The sequence below is a fragment of the Takifugu rubripes genome, chromosome 8 (assembly GCF_901000725.2).
Source record: "Takifugu rubripes chromosome 8, fTakRub1.2, whole genome shotgun sequence".
In the NCBI taxonomy this organism is placed as follows: domain Eukaryota; kingdom Metazoa; phylum Chordata; class Actinopteri; order Tetraodontiformes; family Tetraodontidae; genus Takifugu; species Takifugu rubripes.
The window spans coordinates 9,642,183-9,663,976 of record NC_042292.1 but is presented as its reverse complement, the minus strand read 5'-3'; the positions used below and the strand labels follow the sequence as shown (position 1 = coordinate 9,663,976).

The 21,794-nt window shown below is 47.2% G+C and overlaps 1 protein-coding gene across 6 annotated transcripts; it reads left to right on the top strand.

The window, feature by feature from the left end:
- Positions 1–715: 715 nt before the first annotated feature.
- LOC101069747 (collagen alpha-1(XVIII) chain-like) lies at positions 716–21,646 on the top strand. Of its 6 annotated transcripts, none has more exons than XM_029840147.1 (42): positions 716–904; positions 10,973–11,511; positions 11,617–11,697; positions 11,780–11,842; positions 11,946–12,009; positions 12,693–12,823; positions 12,899–12,916; positions 13,013–13,030; positions 13,307–13,513; positions 13,594–13,620; positions 13,699–13,761; positions 13,839–13,922; positions 13,994–14,050; positions 14,125–14,265; positions 14,350–14,403; positions 14,742–14,786; positions 15,146–15,274; positions 15,433–15,495; positions 15,630–15,656; positions 15,743–15,841; positions 15,917–15,952; positions 16,162–16,248; positions 16,411–16,443; positions 16,556–16,591; positions 16,686–16,745; positions 16,878–16,955; positions 17,041–17,076; positions 17,158–17,211; positions 17,294–17,365; positions 17,553–17,618; positions 17,706–17,736; positions 17,841–17,894; positions 17,978–18,006; positions 18,133–18,252; positions 18,323–18,479; positions 18,571–18,635; positions 18,765–18,893; positions 18,981–19,010; positions 19,092–19,454; positions 19,526–19,723; positions 19,849–19,958; positions 20,035–21,646. In XM_029840147.1, exons 1-42 carry the CDS (start codon positions 838–840, stop codon positions 20,249–20,251), a joined length of 4,038 nt encoding a protein of 1,345 aa, XP_029696007.1. In that variant the 5' UTR covers positions 716–837; the 3' UTR covers positions 20,252–21,646. The 6 variants fall into 6 exon arrangements, with proteins under 6 accessions (XP_029696007.1, XP_029696003.1, XP_011604710.2 ...); XM_029840143.1 differs by lacking the exon at positions 716–904 and adding an exon at positions 5,470–6,496; XM_029840146.1 differs by lacking the exon at positions 716–904 and adding an exon at positions 5,472–5,866.
- The last annotated feature ends 148 nt before the right edge of the window (positions 21,647–21,794 follow it).

The window sequence follows — 21,794 nt, the reverse complement described above, 5'->3', positions numbered from 1 at the left end:
CTGCATGTCTCCCCCAGACCACCAGAGGGCAACAAACTACAGTCAAAGAACTGTTGTGTGGTTAAAATCATGTAAAAAATCCTTGGTCAACACTTGGACGCCGATTTATGGGTTGAATCCAAACCGTTTCTGGGTCTGATGGCGTGTTTCTTCTGATGTGGACTCGCCGCTTTCGGGCTTTGTTGTGTTTCTCAGACAAGTTCTGACATTTTCTGGGAAGAACAAAGGAAACTTCAGAAAAGCAAAGTTTTCTTTCATTTGTAAAGGAAGAACATCTGTCATCGTCAGTTTTTTCACCACTAATCCAGATTACGGGCCGGTACCATTAAAGACATGTCTGAACACAGAGCCTGACCTGGTTGAAATTAGTCCATCACACAGATTCTTTGTGTGTTTAAAATACATTTATCACAGAAAAATACATCATTCGCACAAAAGCCAAGAGTTCTAGGGAAAACACGTTTAGATCAGATGTTTATTCATAGTTTATCCCAGATTAAAAATGTATTTGTCCACTTAAAATGTATTAATCGTTGTTATAAAATTAATAATGCTTCTAAAATCAGTAATTTTAACTGGCATACTGTAACTTTTTGACATTTATGGTCTTTTAGTTTGAAAGGCCCCACCGGAAATGCCATCTTTGCCACGCGCCTCGTGCTTTTGACGCGCAGGTGCGCGCAAGCTGTGCAGGTAGGCGGCAGCTGGAAGGGGCGGCACGCGATCCTCCAGTGTGTCCACGCGCTGCCGTGAGTGATGAGCCTGCTGCTTCTTCGCTCCTGACCGGATGTTTGCTTGTTTGTTTTTTTGTTTGTTGTTAAACTGGCCGCGTTGAGAATGCGCGTCTTCAGGTGGCTGCGCGTGCTGCTGCTGGTGACGCTGGCTCGGATGGAATCAAACGGAGGTAATCTCTTTGTCATCTCAACTCATCTGTTAATCTCCTGAAATATGAGCATCTTTGAAGAAACACAAATCGAGGAAATTGCAAATCAGTTTTTAAGAAAATGAAGCAACGACGGGCAGATGTATGCATATATATATATATATATATATATATATTATTTTTGGATTATTATAGTTAATTGGAAACAGTTTTCCGATGGAGAATTCCGATGGAGTTGCTGCTGTCACGTGACCTGACGGGCGCAACCGGGTTGCGTTGCTTTGAGTCTGAACTTGTCTGAAAATCATAGTCTTGGAAAGTTTGTTGGGCTCCATCAGCAGAGTTGTGAGAACAATTAGAGCTTTATCAGCTCCAAATGTGCATCTTACAACCAAAGTGAGGACCTTTTGCTGGTCTCCCCAACTTGAAAGGACTGTGGGTTAAAATGTGTGTGTGTGTGTGTGTGTGTGTGTGTGTGTGTGTGCTTTTTAACAGGGCTGTGATTTGTGGTTTTTCTTAGACTTTCCCTTCTTTGGGGCTTCTCAGCCACACTTCATACATCATTCTCTAATTCTGCCTGTGCCAACACATGCGCGCACGCACGTGCACGCACACTAGCACACACACTCTCCCAACTTTAACCCTCACCGTCCTTTCAAGTTGGGGAGTCCAGCAAAAGGTCCTCAGACAGACGCAGTTTGCTGAGAAACGCGCAGAAATTCTGCTTCTCTGCAGTTACGCTGCATGAAATATGAAATCATTCAAGTTGTGTGTGTGTGTGTGTGTGTGTGTGTTTAACCTAACCTAATTCAACCATCTGCATCAGCTCATGTTCCAAGCATCGGTTCATGCGTGATGTCAGCCAGGTGTGGACGGTGCTGCTGAACATTCAGAGCTAAAAATATCCACGTTTTAAACGGAGCTCCACAGACTTCTTTCCATCTTGATTTTATTTAGATTGAAGCATTTTCAAGCACAAGAATCCTTGAAAGATCTCCTGGAATTTTCATTTTAGCCTCGTGTTTGTTATCGGATCCACACTTCCGGTCAGTGGAGACTGTTTTCAGGTGCGATTTAATGCTGCAGTATCTTTTCTGTCCCCTGAACATTTGCAGACAGTCACACACTGGGTAGGGTCCTGATTCAGAGGTGGATGTTTTGTTTCTTGTGGGGCCCTCAGGAGGTGCTGGCGGCTTTGAGGTGTTAAAACTGGTGATCGTGCCGCCACTGCTGCCACCTGCTTTAAGATCTACTCTCAATGTCGAGGGATCATTTGTCTTTATCCAGCAGCAATCTGCTTTTTTCTTGAGCCTTTTGTTTTTAAAACTACCTCAAAATTTTGTCAGGGACAAATAAAAATTCAAAACATTAAATGACGGTCTTTTTTTCCCCCACAGCGCTGAAAATCCAAAATCTGTATGATTTTTTTCAAATGAAAAATGATTCCATGGTGAACATAGTGTGAACCCAAATGCTGCTAAACCAACTCTCACCACTAGGGGCAGACCAGAGTTCAGTCGTGGTCACCATATTTTACCATATTTAGACTTTTTTTCAAAACAACTGAGGGCTTAAAGTTCAGATTTTCTGGATTCTAGAAGATTAATGTAGTTTAAGCATCCTTAACTTTTGATGACAGGCTGTCACAGATGCTGCAAGAAGCTTGAAATATGTTCAAGAATAAATTTTGATTTGGATGTTTCTGAATTCCTGAAAAATTCCAGCGCTATGTCGACATTAGGCTGGGTGGCATCCAGTGGGAGGAGCCTAATACTACCCCCTAAACACACTTTATTCTCCTTTGGGAGTTTGTGGCAGAATTTTAGTTTGAATTCATTTCAATTTTTTCTCTCTGCTGATTTATTACATTTCTTTTTCCTGCAGAACTGACAAATGAACAAAAAAACCAGAGAAAATCCTTTAAATCTTTGTTTCCTTCTGTTGGAGTTTCTGCTGTTTTCAGGAAAAAAAGACGCTCCTTGTTCAGACATAAATTTCAGCTGTCGTTTATCTCGCCTAGAATTCCTTCAGTTTCTCCTCCAGGCCACCATATGGGAAGCAGACAGTAGCTGCTTGTTCACGTTCTCTTCCTGTCTGGTCAAGAGTGTTTTTCAGCCCAACTTCACGCTGAACTCCCATCATGCAACACGTGACACCTTCCCTCGGCTCCTCTGAACCCCACACTGCTGTTAATTAGCTGAGATTGAAAAGGGGGAGGGGCTTGCCAATGTGTGCTGTTGAGGTTCAAAGGTCACCTCAGGAATATGTGTTCAGGCCTCCGATGTGTCGGGAAAGATGGCCGCCGCGTTCGCGAGCGCCAGATTTTAGTTTGTCAGTAACAAACTTATTCATGGTCTCCTGAGCGGATTTGGTTGCTGCGCCAGAACTTTTGGAGGAGCTAGTTCCCTATTCTGGGACCATGGGCAAGCACTTCTATCAGGGACTTTTGGGGGAACCCTTCTCTTGTTTTTGGACCCGCAACCACGGCGACGACGGCGATGCAGCTCCAGCTTTAGCTGAGATAAACCGAGTCTGCAGGAAGATGAGGAACTGTGGACCTTTGGAATTTAAACTGTCACGTCTCTGCAGGCTCAAGGTGCAGAAACACACCTGTGACAGGTGAGAAGGTCGGAGAATGCGTCTAAATCCTGGATGATAGCCCCTCAGACAGCTCCTAATCCCTCAGACGTTTCCCCTGACACGTCTCCTCCACACAGAAGCTGATTGTTCGAGCCGTGGAGGCTGTGAAAATGTCCTCCCGTCACCCACTGAGACATTCCACTGTCTTCTCCGTCCTAAACGTCCACTACAACATTCTAAAAAAGAAGGAAAAAAAAGTCTTTATCGTTGGGACATTTGTGACTTTCTGGGAATTTCCAATTAATCCATTTGGAGTTTAGGGTCAAAGGTCAAGGTCACGTCAGAGGCTAAAGTTGGAACATGACACCTTAAAGATGCTTCAAGGGATTTTTTTTGTCAGCTGTGTTTAAATCTCAGCGCGGAAGACTGAACTGATGTGATTATGGGGGTCAAAGGTCAGTGCGACCTCTCATCTCGAGGTCGTGCAAATGGGATTTTTTGTCCGTCGTCTCCCTCTGTCCTTTCACTTATTACAAAACTTCAACCTGAACCCCCAAATGAATATTTACCAACCAGAACACCTCTACTTTTAGCTCCGCCCCCTCAGCTGGGTACGCTGCACATCACCACGGTTACCAGAGTGTTTATCAGCTGTCGCCAAGCTTCACAAGGGCTTTTGATGGACACAGGCAGCATGTAATGGGAGGACTGGGAATACTGGGAGAGATCACGTCTCTGTTTCCATCTTAGATCTTGATAATTGTTTTGGATGAAAGTGGCTTCAGGCCGGCGGTGGGAATATTCGGACACGAGCTGAGGAAAATCCCAGTCATGAAGCAGCAGCTGGTTATGGTGGTTTGACTGGGAACAGGTGGATGTCAATCAGGCCACTTGCTGAAAGGCATTCTGGGAGAACTGCCGTTAATGGAAGACAATCGGCCGCAGCTGTGGCCCTGGAATGTGGCGTGATGCCTTCACTGACAGTGAGAAAGTCGGTCCGGCAGAACCCCGTGGTGCGTTTGCCTACCCTGAAATGTGCGGGTCCGAACAGCTGCTCGGTGGTGAAAGGTTAAAGGTCAAATGGGAACGCTGACCTGAAATGTCATGTCAACATTTCTGTCTGACTTTATGGACGATATTTAGAGCGACAATCAAGAAAAATTCCCCCCGAAATCTCTCGGAAGAAGACAAATGTCCAAAGTCTAAAGACCTTTTTGAGACGTTGTCCTCAGTATCTCAGACCTGCTGCAGGATCAATAATTAGCATTAGCAGCAGACGTCACGCAGCCGAAGCATCTGGAGGTTTTTCCTTAAAGACTTTTGTGAGCAGGAATCATTGGGTCCGGATGCTGGGATGATCCTGAATCTGGGAACGTGGTGGCGAGATGGCGTGGGAGGTCTGGAATGTGGAACAGCTGGAGGTTCAGGCTCGGCTGATGAGGAGGCTATCAGGAGCGGGATGGGGGCACCCGGGGCTGCGAGGAGGAGGCAGATGGTTTTCTGCATCTGTGGGAACCTGGAAGTGATGCGGTTTTCCCGAGGATTTTCTCAGATGAGGCATCAGCGGCGGCCCCGAGGGAGCCGAGCGTAAGACATCCAATCAGATCCGTCCTGGCCGGCGGGCTCAGCTGCCGTCGCTCTGTCATCCGTCACGCCGCCGCCGCCGCTGATGTCGATCAGCAAAACCGTGAATCTGATCAGATTTTTGCGTCATCCTCCGACATCATCATCATCTTTCCGACGACGTCATCCTTAACTTGACCTTGTGACCTCCACCCCCGTGCCTGCGGGTTAGCTCGTAAAGCTAACCGTCGCGTTTGTTTTCATAACTAAGACTCGTTTGTGGTTTGTGTCCTTCGGACCTCTTCAGAAGATTCCCAGAATATTCCGAGGTTTGTGGATGAAAAGGAGGAATTTTATTCCGTGCCATTTTCCTGTGGGCGTGTCTCTGCCTGCTTGGGGACCCTCGCAGGGGCAGGGCATGGGGGGGACGTTCTTCAGCCTGCCTCCAGCGTGGATCTCCCCTCGTTCATGAGGAGGTCCAGAGGGAGGGCCGCACAGAGTCCAGGCTGCTCCCAGTCGCTGGACGCTCAGCAGCTCTGCGGCGGCGTGGACGGAAGCATCGAGCAGCGGCGAGCAGAGGTGCTGGCGCCATGTCCCGGATCCAGACCTTGGCCATTTTCTTGGTTCTCTGCACAGGGACCTGTGAGTCCTGGTTTTGGTCGTCAAACCAGGAAGAAAAGACAACGGAGTCCCCAACCGAGGTGCTGATAACGAACGCCAGCACCACGCCGGCGGGGCCCACGAGCGCTGCCGTGACCCCAACGAACGCCACGAAGGAGGAGGAGGATGACGACCTGTCTGGGATCGGAGAGGAGCTCCTCGATATGGCCTCCGGGATCCGTAAGTTTGTTGAGGCGTGGAACGCGACCGCCAGGAATACCCATGAAGTGACAGAGAAGGTGGATCCCAACCGCACGGGTAATGCAAACACATCGAGAGGGGAGGGGGGGCCCGAGGGCTCTGGGTCTGGGTCAGGACCCGCTGCTGATGCGGGGTCAAGCGAAGAGTCGCTGATGATTGTTCCGAACAGTACAAGCGTTGTCGGCGCCGCTCAGCGTCTTTCAAATTACACGAAAGCGCCCGACGGCGGCCGCGCCGACGCCTCCCGCCCGCCTTGTCTCCCCGTCCCTTCTGATTGGCCCATTTGCTCGGCCAAGCGTCCTCAGTCGCTCACGCTGCCCAACGTTTTCAACCACACCTCTGTGGACCAGGTGGGGGCGGTCCTAAAGGAGTGGGCGTGGCTGGCCAGGAAGGGGTGTCACCCCAGTGCTGAGTGGTTCCTCTGTCTCCTGCTGGCGCCCAGGTGCTCGGCCCCGGCCCCGCTGCCCTGTCGCAGCTTCTGCCAGACGCTGCGGGACAGCTGCTGGGCGTCCCTGGATAACGGGCGGCTGCCTGTGGAGTGCCACCTCCTGCCAGATGTGGCGCCCGGGCGCAGCCATCCCACCTGCTTGTCCGTTAGTAACTGGAAAGGTAACCTCGGCGGGTTAGAATGTATCCCGAGTGGACATACATTTTAAACCCGATGTCACGTCTATCAATCACCATGTGTGCTGCTGTGCTGAGTAGCTTTGCCCGGCTAACCGTTAGCATGCATGTTTTAGCCGTTCTCAATGCAACTGCAAGTACTTTACATTATGGCCAACTTAGGACGGTAAAACTGGAAAGAGTTTCATCGATCTAAGATAAACACGTCGGGAGCAATTATGTCAGTTATTCTTCTACGTCTACACGCTAACAGGATGTACAGAGTTGGTTAGCACTGCTAGTTCTGCTTGTGTAGTTTCTTCAACCTGTAGAGACTTTAGCGTGTGTTAGCCTGCCAGCTGATTTATACATTTCCAGCCACTGACAGATGTCTTGTATGTTTAAAGCTAAATGCTAGCAGACGCTAAATGCTAGAAGTATTTATAGTTCTTTTATTAAATGGGTTTGAATTTCATCTAAAAGTTTCGGCAGCATTAAAACAAAACATCTAGGTGAATTAACGTGACTTCAGAATCCTCCAAACATTTAAGAATTCTCTTCAAATGAATGCTAGCTTTAGGCTACATGAAGACTTGTTTATTAACAGTGAAATAGTGTCGTAATTCATTCTATTTGGTGTATTTGTGTGGTGATAAGGAAAGGCAGGGTTACATCTGCTTTCATCCAAGCTGCATATTTTTGCCCTGGCAGAAGGCGCAGGCCGATCTGAATTGTTAACAGCAAACATGATGATTCTGGCAGGTTTCAAGTCTCTGCAGGCTGAATTTCTACAACATACCAAAGCCTGGAAGCGCTCAAATGTTGCTGCTAATGTAAAGTGTAACCAGTCTGCAGTCTGATGGGTTAAAACATGCAGAGAGAGCGTTGTAGCTGATCACTGCACATGTCCCCGCGATGCTGCCGGGCACCAGCGCATGAGGAGATCATATCACTGTTCAGGCTGCATGATGCCTTCACTGTCCCGTCAAACTGCACCTGCAATTTTTTGTTTTTTTTAAATGTTCAGCAATAGAAACACTGTCAGGTTCTCAAGGTCTTGATCATTTTCCTTCATCCGGTTTTCTCAAATGAATAAAAACATTTCCACATTAAGACACTTTAACTGAAAGGGTCGAGTCCCCTGAAAATAGAAACTCCATTTTCTCTTCTGGCCTTTTTTCTGTCTGATGGTTGTAAATCAGCATCAGAGTTTCAATTGAGCCACTGTTGCTGCAGGTCCACAAGAAATGCTGGGCCACACCAGCTCACCATGCTAGCTGACAATGCTAGCTAATGCCACAAATGTTACAATCTGTTGGTTATTTGCATAGTAATAATAATACAATATTTCACAACCTTTGGCGAAGGAAAAGATTTCTGTTGATTTTTGTCCCTCAGAGCCACCGTACTGATACCGAGAGTCTTTTGTGTTTCAGCACATGGATGTGGAATAAAGCATAAAAACAGGAAGCCCTGGAGCTCCAGAGACCCTCATCCTGACTTTTAGTAGCCTCATAAATCCAGCTGTACGGAGGCCCGGACAGGCCAACATTGTTAGCACACAGACTCTGAGGGTTGAGGACTTTTCCCACAGGAAGATTCAGATCAACTGAACTCATCCTGTGTCCGGAATACCAAAATCACAAATGTTTGAAATGTTTTTAGGTTTAAAATTCAGAGAATTAACCTCATTTTTCCATGTAAAACTTTAAAATACGTTTCTTTTTTGCCTTATTTAGTCTGAACACCTCTGTGATTCTGTCCTTTCCCCTCTGTTACCTTAAACGGAAGCGAGCCGCAGGTGATCGGCTGGCCAGTCGAGGAGGTTTTTGAGCAAAGTTGTGATTGAATTGGGAGGAGCACAATCGGGCCATCTGTGCCGGGGAGGTGACATTTACGATGGCGGCAGTGGTGGCGAGGCACAACGGAGCCTTTTGACTCTGATGAGACGGGGCGGCACAACGTCTCTTCCGGAGGTCGGAGGTCACGGCGACTTGAAGGGCGGTGACCCAGTGTTCGCCCAACCGTTGGAGGAAGAGTTAAATGGGGCTGGGGGGGTGTCAGAGCAGAAAATTAGCCTTTTCATCACAGTCTGAGAATTTTAAGACCTTTTAATGTGGTTTGACTGGAATTTCAGTTAACGATGAGCCGTGGAGCAAAAAATGCCAGTAAAATATCTGGGTCATGAGCTTTTAATTCAACAAACCCTCAGTGAAAAAATTACATTCATTTAATAAATCAATTACTAAATGAAAATGCTAAAATTGTATTAGTTTATATTTATGAGCAATAATTCGACATGCTGTCTAGTAAACACGGTTAACTAGCTAGTTAGCTAGCCATGGTTCTCACTGAGAACATCTCATCCAGACTGAGCAGGGATCAATTAATCAGCAGGCGGTCGACTTTGTTTGTTCCAACGCGGATTAAAGTGCTTTTTCTTCGCAGCTGCGATGCCTTAATTTAGCGTCAAACTACCAACCACAGTCCAGTTTGTCCCAAGAGGGTAGAACGGTTAACGGCACAGCTGCTACTGGTTTAATTGGGGTGGGAGTTCAGTTGCTCGGTGCCAGTCAGGACGTTTAGTGCCACATTCGTTTACCTCCATCGGCTGAAGATACTGGTTTTTTTCTTCACCTTTGACCTTTTGTCGCCTGACGTTAGCTGATGCTAACGGGTCTTAGCAGCCGCTCTGACCTGCTGAGCGCGTTCACATCAGTTCTCTTTGCTCAGATCACATTTCCGAGTGGAAACCTGCTGGAGATCGCGAGACCCTCGCAAACGTGAGCTCGTTCTGCCGTGAAATGTGGCTGAAGGTCACGTGTGTGTGTGTGTGTGTGTGTGTGTGTGTGTGTGTGTGTGGAAACAGCAACAGCCAACATCTGCTCCCTGCAGAACGGAAGCACAACCGGATCACTGTTGGGAACGTGGAAGTTCCCCGGGTCCAATCCGGCGTGTCCCCCTCTGAGCTGAGCTGTGTGGTCCTCCATCACCTGCTGGAGGCCTTAGTGTGTGTGTGTGTGTGTGTGTGTGTGTGTGTGTGTGTGTGTGTGTGTGTTGCTTCCAGAGCGAGTCTGCTGCAGTTTCCTCTTTGTGGTTGAGAGACAAAGGAAAAAAAAATCAGATCCCAGGTCAGTCTGATAAAGAAATCAGGACAATGTGGCGTTACGTAACGACCCGCGCCGTCGTCCGTGGGAACCTCCGCCCAGCCGGAGGGTCCGGTTTGTGGGAGAGCCGTGGTCATGCTGGGCAGAGCCAAAGTGGATTAGCACTGGGAAAAGCCCCCACGGTAAACGGAGTCAGATGTGAGATCGGGTTTTCTCCCGAAGAAAGTTGCACCAGCGGAGCCGCCGGATCAGTCAAACAGCTGCGGCAGCTGGACCCACTGCAGGTGTCCGCTGGGAGACGCCGGGGCTCCGACTGGATCAAATCCCAGCAGATCCAGGCTGGAGACACAAGGCAGCATTCACGGAACCGCTCCCGAGTGTGAGAACGTGTTCTGCTCGTCCCTCCTCTGTGGAACCAGCCGACCCTCAGACCCCGAGGAGGGAAAGTCCTGGTTCCCTGTTCCAGTCCTCTCTTTCCTTATTAAGCTTAATAGTTTTAACGTTAATCACAACTTTCTTTTGTGGAAAACATGAATAAATTGTCTTTATTCCTGTCGGGTTCTCTCACATCAGCACGTGGGTGAGCCCGCTCACTTTAGGGTGATGTCACAGGAAATGGCCGCCGTGTGAACGCGTTTCGAAAAGCTCAAGCTGGTCTTTGTTAAAGACGACGTGAGAACGCGCTGTAAACATTCCCATCATTTAAAAATCCCCCAGAAACCCTGTGACTTTCCCCCGTTAACGCACATGTGAGGCGTCCTCTGGAGATGTCGGAACCGGGGGCCCTCGCTAACGTTTAAGAGCGGTTCCCGAATCTGTGGGAACTGACATGTCAGCAGTTTTCCATTAAGATCCCCCAGAGAGCAGAAACTGAAATAGAACCAGTGAAACCAGGATCGAGCATTAGCATCAGCGTTAGCATTAGCATTTCAGTAGCAACAGTGTCAGCATGTTTAGTTTTAGACCTGTTTCAGTGAGTGAATTCACCTTCAGTGGTGAAACACAGCTTCCAGTGATTAACATTTAATGGCAGGTTGCAAACACGTCCATTAGGTGGCGCCACCATCAACACATCGCTGAAGGGGGACGGCCAGAGCCACGTGAGCAGGTTTCAGGTTGAATCTGTAACTTTGATGAGGCTGATTAGAGTAATCTCTAGAGCAGCCCGACGACTCACGCTTCTGAAAATTTCTGTTCACGTTTGTGATTAAAAAAACATGTGTGTCGAGGTTCCCGTGGTCCTGACCGTCCCCCCGCAGCTCGCAGGTCCTGTCTGTGCATCAGGCTGCACATAACTGCGTGTGTGTGTGTGTGTGTGTGTGTTTGGGGTCAAAGCTGCACTTGAACTGTTCTGATCTCCAACTCTTCCCCACAGCCGAGAGCGGCGTCTCTCTGCTCCAGCTGATCGGGGACCTGCCGTCCGGGCTCAACAGGTCCTACGGGCCGAGGGGGCAGGTCAGCTTCAGCTTCAATGCCAAAGCGACGGCCGGTCAACTGGCTCTGGCCCACGTCCCAAACCCCTTCTATCGCCATTTCTCCCTGATCTTCAACGTCAGGCCCTCCTCCCCCGCCGCCGCCGTCCTCTTCTCCATCACCGACGGGCCGCAGAAGCTCGTGTACGTGGGCGTGAAGCTGAGTGGCGAGCGGGCGGGTCGCCAGAAGGTGCAGTTCTTCTACACCGAGCCCGACTCCGAGGCTTCGTACGAAGCCGCCAGCTTTGAGGTGCCGAGCCTGGCGAACTCTTGGACCCGCTTTTCTTTATCCATCTATGAGGATCAGGTGACCTTCTACCACGGCTGCGAGTCGGAGCCCCAGATGGTCCGGTTCGAACGCTCCCCTGATCCCATGGAGCTGGACCCCGAGGCAAAGATCTTTGTGGGCCAGGCAGGAAACGCTGACGCTGACAGGTTCAGGGTAAAACCACACCTGTGTCATTAACTAAAATGCGTCTAAAATGTCAGATTTTCGCGTCAGGATCCAGCCTGTTTCTGAAAGCATAAGTGGCGTCTCTGTGGTCAGGGCGACATGTCGGAGCTGAAGGTGGTGGGGGACCCTCAGGCGGCTGAACGTCTGTGTGACGATGAGGATGATTCTGACACCGTGAGTCCTTCTGCTCCAGGAACCGTGAACAACACTTCTGCCTGTCCAACACTGACAGTTTGCGTCTGTCTGTGTCTCTAAGGCCTCCGGAGACTTCGGCAGTGGCGATGGCGGCGTGGTGAAGCAGACGGAATCCACGCTAAAGGTCCCTGTTAGATTTCATTCCTGCAGCTTTGATAAGGAACCATCTGGTCTGGTGTGTTCATGCCAGTAATGCGTGTTCTGTGTGTAATGAACTGTCTTTCCAGACTACCCCTCCTTCCTTCCAGCCTCTACCTGCACCGCCAGTCACGGCCTCACAGAGACTGACAGGTAACTAAACACACGGGGCAGGAGGAGACGGAGGTGGAAGCTCTGAGTCACGGCGTAGCTGCCGTCGTAGCAATTTCATTCCGAAATATGCGGATCAGTCCTGTCTGGACCTGAACGTCAGAGGAGAGTTTTGACTGCAGGGTCTCAATCAGGTTCATGGGTTTGGTTGGTTTGTGGTGCCCCCTGGCGGACGGTCTGTCCTGTATGGACTCCAGTACCTGAGATGCACGTTTTCTCTTTGATTTATGGTGAAAAATACTACATATACATGATAGAGAAGGTGGGGTGTGAAGGCCACAGTGGTCCCAGTAGGGATCGGGACACTAGGGGCAGCAACCCCCACGCTTAGTAGATGGTTCCGACAGATACCAGGAACTACATCAGAGATCTCTGTCCAGAAGAGTCCTCGGAACAGCTGAGATCCTCCGCAGAACCCTCAGACTCCCGGGCCTCTGGTAGAGGACCCGAGTCTGAAGGAAGGAGGCACCGCCCAGGAGGGCGAGGAAGAGATTTTTTTTTTAACTTGCTAGCGAAAAGTTTTGATGTTTTTCATTATTAATTCCTACAGTCTTGTCTAGGTGTTTTAAATATATATTTTTAATGTTATTTATTCCGTTTTTTGCCGTATTGCTAATGCTTTGGCACCAATCCTTTGTTGCTTTATTGTTTGATGTTGCGTTCAGGTACCATTGGCGAAAAAGGGCAGAAAGGCGACAGAGGAGAGAGAGGCTCGAAGGGGGATCTTGGCCTTGTGGGACCAAAGGGAGAGCCGGGTTTGGGGACTCGTTTATCATCAGAGAGCGGAGGACCAAATGTAAACAATCATGAAAAATCGATCTGTGATTGATTGCATCGGATATACTCACATGTTTTTTGGTTTTGTTTTCAGGGAGAAAAGGGGTCGAAGGTGAGAACAGATGCTGAAGACTAACTAACTAACTAAAGACAAACATTTTACTTCAGCTTTTACCACAAATTCAACTTATCTGATTTCCTTTTTTAGGGAGACAAAGGTCAAAAGGTAAGTCTTGTTGAGTCTGATCTGCTTCTTTTTTTAAAGGGATTTTAGAAGCTAAAGCTAACAGATCTGGTTCTGTTTGGTAAACTGAGCTAATTTTGAAGACAACAGTTAGGGGGAAGTATTTCACCACTTCCCAACAGGTCTCAGCTCGTTTATTAGCATGTTAATCCCAACTAGCATCACATTTAACTCAGGTTTGTCTTCTTTGAGGACGCAGTTACACATGTTGCCATATTTTAAATCTTCCATTTATTTATCTTGAGTATGTCTCCACAGGGAAGTTTGGGTGCCGGATATGCTGGTAAAAAAGGAGAACCTGGAGTTCCTGGTCCGCCTGGCCTCCCTGGACCCCCTGGTCCTGCAGCGACGGTGGTTCAACGTGGGAATGGATCTGTTGTGCAGCATGAACCTGGACCCATTGGACCACCAGGGTTGCCGGGTTTAATTGGACCTGTAGGCCCACCAGGATCTGATGGATTACCTGTGAGTCCAGACTAGAGAGTAAACAAACTTAATTTTCAAGATATTCAAATCCTCTTTAATTAAATTATTTTATCCCGTAGGGGGATCCAGGAGAAGACGGGAAAGATGTAAGACTATGAGATCCTCTAAAGTGAGGATTTTCTCAAAAATTATGATTTTGAATGTAATCTGGTTCTTGTTCTCAGGGCCCCCCTGGACCACAAGGGGTCCCAGGAACTCCAGGAAATCCTGGTTCCAAAGGCCAAAAGGTTTTTACTCAGTGTGGAGACGTTGAAAATGGTCAGTTTGATTGTTATTTTCATTTAATCAATAACTTGTTTTCAAGGGAGATCCTGGAGAAGGTCAGCCAGGGCCCAGAGGACCCCCCGGTCTACCAGGACCTCCTGGACCTGGAGCTGGTGACCGCCAAGTATGTCAACGCTACAACCATCTTTTTGTCTTGATTTGTCTTATTGATTTATTGATTTATTGTCCCGATAGACATCGACATTTTTTGACATGGAGGGCTCAGGATTTTCAGATATGGAGAAACTCCGGGTACGGTTGTTACCTGACTAGTTCAACTTGGGAAGTTGTGTGTGATGAAACCTTATCAGTACGTTATTATCCAGGGTGCCCAAGGTCCTCCAGGCCCCCCAGGCCTTCCCGGGCCCCCGGGAATTCCTGGGACTTCAGTGGCACTCGGACCCAATGGAGCAATAGGTTTTGGACCTCCTGGACCACCAGGACTGGACGGAACTCCTGGTCTCCCTGTGAGTATCTGTACTAAAGACACAAGTAAGAACCACAGAAACTGGTTATTTTTAAATGATGTAATTAAATGTTTTCTGCCTCAGGGTCCTCCTGGTCCTCCAGGTCCTCGAGGTCAACCAGGGCTGGTTGGAGTAAAGGTAAGATCAGAACATCAGCAGCATTTGGAAATTTCAGATATGTTGAAATATCAATGTAATTGTTTTATTTTGCTGATTCATGTTAAAGAGAACGAATCAGAACAGTAGATCCTAGAATTAAACAACATTTCCGGCCAATCGTGATGACAATAATTTGGCAGATTTACAATTTGAAAATAAAAATAAAATAATTCAGATTTCATAAAAATGAAATAAATCAGATTTTTACCTGTTGACCCCAGACTACAAATCAACAGATAAATCAATGTTTCATACACCCCATCATCAGCGTGGTGGAATCTGGTTAAAACACATGCAATCTTCTCATTGACCACCAGGGTGACAGTGGCAATCTTGGTCTTCCAGGAATACCTGGAGAAAAGGTGTGTTAAATCAGATCAAATGTGTGGCGCATCCATCAGCATCGGAGCTTCTGCAGAGCTGAATTGAAGTTTCCTTCCTCCGTGATTGTTGCTTCCATTAGGGAAACTCTCTAGGGCTTCCTCTCCTACGTTACCCTGTCCTCGGTGGTGTACTGGCTTTGTGGGGGCTGAGCGTCTCTGTGTTGCTGGTGTAAATGGTCAAACCTGCTGTCAAATGTGTCTATGTTTCCATTTCTAAATCATCTGAGCTCATGTCCTGAAGTTTAATATTTGGCATCAGGTTGCTGTTGGTGTATTGAGCTCTGAAGAAAGCCAAAGCAACAATGACAATTGACTGGGCTAGTTGTTATTCTCCTCAGGGTGCTCAGGGAGCGCCAGGAAGGGTGGGTTCACCAGGCCAGACTGGACTAGCAGGCCTGCCTGGTCCCATGGGACCTGCAGGACCCCCGGGACCACCTGGACCACCATACCGTGGTGGAGTAGGTTTTGTGAGTAGTGTGTTCGATTCCCTTGGATGCAGTTTGTTGTTGTCTTCTGTAGGTTTTTTGGTCTGAGTGGTACCAATTCTTGATGTTTTGAATCTTTCGGCACCGCTAAGACACATTAGAACCGCTTCACAAGCCAAGAATTTCCCCTGTTCTCTCAGGGAGACCAAGAACTGGAGGAAACCACCAGTTTACCTGGACTCGCAGGCCCACCTGGACCACAGGTACTCAGTCAACCTTGTGGACAAATCCTGCTCCGAGTGTCAGATCCTGGCCTCAGGGTCCGTTCCTGGCTCTGGGGTCAGTTGCTCTGTCTGTACAGTTCATGGTTGATGTTGTCTTGTCTTCTCGCCCACAGGGCCCTCCTGGGACTGCAGGTTTCCCTGTACGTCTGACCAAGATGGCGTTTTTCTTTTGAACTTTTCATTTTCTTTCTTATTTCTGTCTTGATGAATCATCATTTGTTTGCAGGGGAAACCAGGTTTCCCAGGTTCCAATGGAGAGAAAGGATCAGAGGGCCCTCGAGGACCTCCTGGGATACCGGGTATCGATGGATTTCCCGGGCAGCTGGTAGGTTGGCCCTCTATAAGAAGCAAACAATAGTAAACATATTCTTGTGTAAAAAGTGCTTATTTTCTCTTATAGGGTGAAAAGGGAGACAGAGGAGAGAAAGGGGAGAGGGTGAGTTGTCTGGAATTTCATCAGAAGAAATGATTTGTCTGTTAAATGATCTTGGGGACATTTTTAGGATTCCTCCCTCTGTGATCCTTCAGCAGTTTGTTCATAAACCTGATATGGGTCATTATGAAAAAAATAGATCTAGAACAAAACAATATTCCTGTTATACTTTTCATTTCTTGTTTCAACTTAAATTTCCCTGAATGCATCAGGGTCAACCAGGAAGAGACAGTGGACTACCTGGACCCCCGGGGCCTCCTGGACCTCCGGGACAAATCATCTACCAGTCGTCAAATGATGTGAGTCACATCTGGTGTCATTAGTGCATCGGTCATGTCACGGCCAGTTCCGCCGCCATCGTGCATCACTTCCTGTTTGTGTTACTCATGTTGACTAACAGTCACTTCCTGGTCCAGTCTGTTCACCTCCGCACTAACTGACGTAACTTTGTCTTGCTGTAGTATAATGACGTTTATTGGAGTGAAGGGTTGCAGGTGAGTGCCCCAACACCACTTCCACCATCTAAACCCCACAAAACCCGCCGAACGACTTCAAAAACAGTTTATTGTCGCATTCTTACACATTGTGGCACATTGTCTCCTACAGGGTGGACATGGTGTTCCAGGTCGACCAGGTTTCCCAGTAAGTGGCATCATCATCATCAAAGTTTGTTCTGTAAAAAGACCAATTTGAATGAAAATTTAGAATTCTATGTTTGTTTGTTTTAAAAAACTAGGGGCCAGCGGGACCAAAGGGTGAGAGAGGAGACTCGGGGCCTCCAGGATATGCCCCAAAAGTAAGATTTTCAGCCAATAATTTAGCTTCTCAGGAGCTAAAAGATGAAGGAAATAGGAAGTGTGGTTGTAAAGAATCTGCACACAAATGTTGGATAGCTCAGATCTAAAGTTGAACCCGATGCTGCATTTAGGGACAGAAAGGAGAACCCGGCATCATCATTGGGCCTGATGGGAGCCCTCAGTACCACGGTGGCCTGGCAGGACTTCCGGTAAAAACCTTTATTAAGTGTCACATTTGCTAAAAAAAAAGTCAGTGTTTACAGCATCTGTGTGTGTGTGTGTGTGTGTTACCAGGGTGAAAGTGGACCTCCTGGACCTGTGGGACCTCCTGTGAGTTCCTCACTTCACAGATAAATTGTGCTGACCTTTAGGTTTTGTATTTGCTAAAGACGTAACTTGTTTACTCTTCAGGGTCCGTACGGTCCTCCGGGCCAGAAGGGAGAGATCGGGCTTCCGGGGAGACCAGTGAGTCCATCTCAGAATCCAGAGTTGGTGAAAGTGTTTGTGTATGATGCTGAATATTTGTGACAAATCGTGGTCATTGCAGGGTCGACCTGGTCTCAACGGTGCCAAAGGCCTGAAGGGAGACTCAGGCAGTGGGTCCGGATACGCTTACCCTGTGAGTTACCGCCTCTCTCTCTCTCTCTCTCTCTCTCTCTCTCTCTCTCTCTCTCTCTCTCTCTCTCTCTCTCTCTCTCTCTCTCTCTCTCTCTCTCTCTCTCTCTCTCTCTCTCTCTCTCTCTCTCTCTCTCCCTCCCTTTTGCCTCATTCATGTTGTGTTTGTTGCTCTGATCTCTGTTTTCCAGGGTCCTCCTGGTCCACCTGGCCCCCCTGGACCACCAGGAGCTTCTGGTCCCATCGACAGAATCAGTGTGAGTTGATCTGATCTGAAAACATCTCCGGATGATTTTTGGAGAAAGCCGGACATCACTAACGAACATATATGGTTGTGGTTTCAGGGGTTTGAGGACATCAGGAGGTATTTACCAGGTACGCCATTTATACTGGTCCCTTTTCTCATTAACCTGCAGCGTTCAAGAGAAATAATGACAAATAATGACTATGATTTCAAATAAGAAATTCTTTGTACGCAGACTTGAAAGGAGAGAAAGGTGAACAAGGACCACCAGGAAGAGTTGAAGTATCGGGTAAATCCAACGTATGACCAAGCAAATGAAGCAACGGGAAATCCATTTTAATACAAAGCGTGTTTTTATATTTCCGGGTTTAGGCTCAAACTTTGATATCAACGTTTTGAAGGTAAGTGACGAATCTTTCGCCAGTTCTCGACTCAAAGTTTCACCAGTTCAACCAGTTTAAGTCATATTTGGTCGTTTGTTGCTCTACTTCATTGGTGCTTATTGATTTTGCTTTTTTTTTGTCCAGAATGAGATGAAAGGTGAAACAGGAAGTCCAGGCCTGAAAGGAGAGAAAGGAGAACAGGGCAGTGGATACTATGATCCTCGATATGGTGGATCTGGATACCCTGGACAGCCGGGACCTCCTGTAATTCCATGTCTATATTTATGGTGAATTTGCTACCTAGAGAAATGACTTCCTATTTCTGTATCTTCAGGGCCCTAAAGGCGACTCCGTCATTGGCCCACCAGGACCTCAAGGACCACCTGGTCAGCCAGGCAGAGGCTACGATGGACGGCCAGGACCCCCAGGGCCACCTGGACCACCTGGACCTGCGGGAGGATCATACACTGGAGACTCCTGGGACTCGAGGAGTGAGTTTATATCATACGTACACCCAAATATCCAAGATGGCATTAAGGTAAAGTCTGACCGAAGCCCCGCCTCCCTGTGTGTGAATGGCAGCTGTCAGTGTCACAGGACCACCAGGACCTCCTGGAACACCGGGGCTTCCTGGAATCTCCTCAGGAGTAAGAACACATTCAGCTTTTCTAAGATATATATCTTGTATATTAAATGATTATTGTTCATACTTACAACCGACTTTTATTTTAGAAAAAAAAACCTTGAAAACAGCACAGGTATCTTTATGTTTACAGGTGTCGTTGTTCAGGACCTATGATACGATGGCAGCCACTGCCAGAAGACATCCGGAGGGTTCTCTGGTTTATGTTATAGACCAAACAGATCTCTACCTGAGGGTCCGAGAGGGAGTCCGCCAAGTCTACGTAAAAAAATTGTTTTTTATCCTAAAATTCGCAGCTTCTCAGTTTGTTTGTTTTTTACAAATGTTGACACAACTGTTGTCTTTCCAGCTGGGGAACTATATCGCTCTTCCTGGAGACGTGAGTGGCTCATTTCTTACTTCTCCTCTTCCGAAAACACAAATGTGACGTGTTAACGTGTGCCAAACGTGTCGTCTTCAGGAGAACGAGGTCGCTGCCGTGGAACCGCCCCCTGTGGTCCTTTACTCAACAGACTCAAACACCCCCCAGCCTGAGAGCCCCGTCCAGCCTGATCCACATCCACCGATACACCACAAACCACAAGACCCACATTCCCAACAACCAACCCACCCAGATCCACACTATCACCCAGATCCACGGTACCCAGCCCCCACCGACCCCAGATATCCAAGTTACACAGAGCGCATAAATCGGCCAGACGGTAGGTCCAGCCACACCACGCAGGAAAGGCCCACCTACCCGTATCACCGCTACCCAGTCACCACGCCACGAAGACCTCCCGTTCCCGAAACCCCAGTCCACCGTCACGCTTCAGGCCCGGGGGTACGACGCTCATGTTTCTGCTCCATGTTTTGCTGCTCCAGAGAGCTGATGACGCTGCATTATTCCCACAGCTTCACCTGATTGCCCTGAACGCCCCTCAGACCGGCGCTATGCGGGGGATCCGTGGTGTTGACTACCTGTGCTTCACACAAGCTCAGGCCATTGGAATGAAGGGAACGTTCCGTGCCTTCCTCTCATCCAGACTCCAGGATCTTTCCAGCATTGTCGGTAAAAGGGACAGAGACAGACTTCCCATCATCAACCTGAAGGTACGATGGATTTTAAAAAAAAATAAAAATCACATTTTAGAAGTTTTGATGATGAGGTTATTTCAGTTTATCTCAATCACCAACCTGAGTGAATCTGCTCTCCTTCCGATTTGTTTGGTCATCAGGATGAGGTTCTGTTCGACAGCTGGGATGCCATTTTTAACGATGGTAGAATAAAGGACAACGTTCCCATCTACTCGTTCGACGGCAGAGACATCCTCAGCGATGGCGCATGGTGATGGCAGCGGCAGAATATCACAAACTTCTGAAGTCGGAGGAAAACGAAAAGAAATAAAACTCTTTCTTTCCAGGCCGGAGAAGATGCTGTGGCACGGCTCCACTGGTGCCGGGCAGAGGCACACGGAGGACCTCTGCGACGCCTGGCGTTCTGGTGACCAGGCCCAGAACGGCATGGCGGCGCCTCTTCACGCCGGCAGCAACCCCCTGCAGCAGCGCCCTGGCAGGTGCTCGAGCGCGTACGCAGTCCTGTGCATCGAGAACAGCTACATCGGCCACGCCAAGAGATAGACTCTCCTGAGGCCATACGGGCCAAAGAAGGCATCCATTTTTGTGTCTGTGTAAATATGATTTTTTTTTAATGTTGTTTGTTAGCCTTTCTATATGGTGCTACACAGGATGATTCCCCACGATGAGTCTCAGGTGACCTTCAGTAACCTTTCAGCAGCCATTTTGAGCGTCTCCATGTCTGTGGACATGCTGTGACAGGTGTTTCATTACTTTGTCATGACAGCAAGAGGTTATGATATGTTATGTAAGTTGATGCAAATATAGAGGTTAGCATTCTTGCTAGCTTTATGGTAGCTGGCAAAGCAGAGTTTTACTGTCAAAAAAATCTGTCAGCAACGGTCAAAAATATCTGAACCTGGTTTAATCTGATTTTGTGCTGCCTTCATGTTTTAGAAAGGTTCCTTTTTTCTTAAACTTCCTGATCTTTAAGTATAATGTGCCAGTGATATAAATACCAAACGGCAATTATTCAAATGAATCCTCTGGTTTAAACTAATTTTGTTTCGTTTTATAGGGCTTTAAATGAGAACTTTCAAAGCTGTTTTATGATCATTGTGAAGAGAAAAGTTGATTTCTGACTTTTGGTTCCTGCCTAAAGTCAAATGGATAAAATTCTCAAAAAAGTTTATTTTCCTCGAAATCTTTATTTATTTGTGTTTTTGCTTACAATTTAAGGAAATTCTGTGTTTCTCTTGGAAATGTACTAAATATTTTCAGGAAGATTTTGAGGAAATTTCACAGATTTTCTTTCCCCCCATAATTTAGTGTGGTTTTTGTTTTAATACCTGTCAACCTTCTGACATGGAGAATCTACTGTGGATGATGCAGACCGGAAAGTGTTTTCCTCCACAGTTTGTTTCCATTTTCTTTCTTCATTTGGGGCTCTGCAGAAACACGGCAGAGCAACATTCTATCATCACATATGTCAATGTAATTGATTTTTTTTACAGGTTATTAAAAGACAAGACTTAAATCTGATTTTCCACAAAGTACCTTGATTTTCCTCCATTTATCAGTTAATTTAAATCTAAATACTTTAAAATATTTTCCACCAACTGTAATTTGAGGCACTATCAACCTAAATTGGGCAGTTAGCAGCAGCAAAGAGATATTATTTAATTGTTCTCTCCACATTTTCCCCATCAAATGTGTGATGAATATTCACCTGCCTGACTCCTGAAAAACTTTCATTAAACGTCAGTTTCTGCCCAGAAGAGATGCATCCATAGATGTTCCATCAGTTTCTGTCAGTAGCTTTATTTGACGCTGCAGTGAAACTATAAGGTTTTCAGCAGGTTAAAGGAAGAGTTTGATGAGATTTACCTGCTTGTATCGACTCTGACAGGTTTATTTAGGATGGAGATGCAAAATAAAGATGCCTTGTCTCTCACTGTATCAAGTGCACACACTCTACAAATATTTTTAGTTTCTTTTTTTTTAAAAAAAGCATGATTACTCTATTTAAATAAACATTTCAAACTGGTTCTGGAGGCAAAATTGTCTCCACACTCTAGTTTATTCTGTGTAAAAAATGATATGGAAA

What these genes read in the sequence shown, in the direction of transcription:
- LOC101069747 (XM_029840143.1), top strand. Translation starts at nt 5,617, where the DNA reads ATGTCCCGGATCCAGACCTTGGCCATTTTCTTGGTTCTCTGCACAGGG. An exon ending in ATGAGGATGATTCTGACACC is followed by an intron (nt 11,698 to 11,779) that starts GTGAGTCCTTCT and finishes TGTGTCTCTAAG; the next exon opens with GCCTCCGGAGACTTCGGCAG. An exon ending in CAGGTCGACCAGGTTTCCCA is followed by an intron (nt 16,592 to 16,685) that starts GTAAGTGGCATC and finishes TTAAAAAACTAG; the next exon opens with GGGCCAGCGGGACCAAAGGG.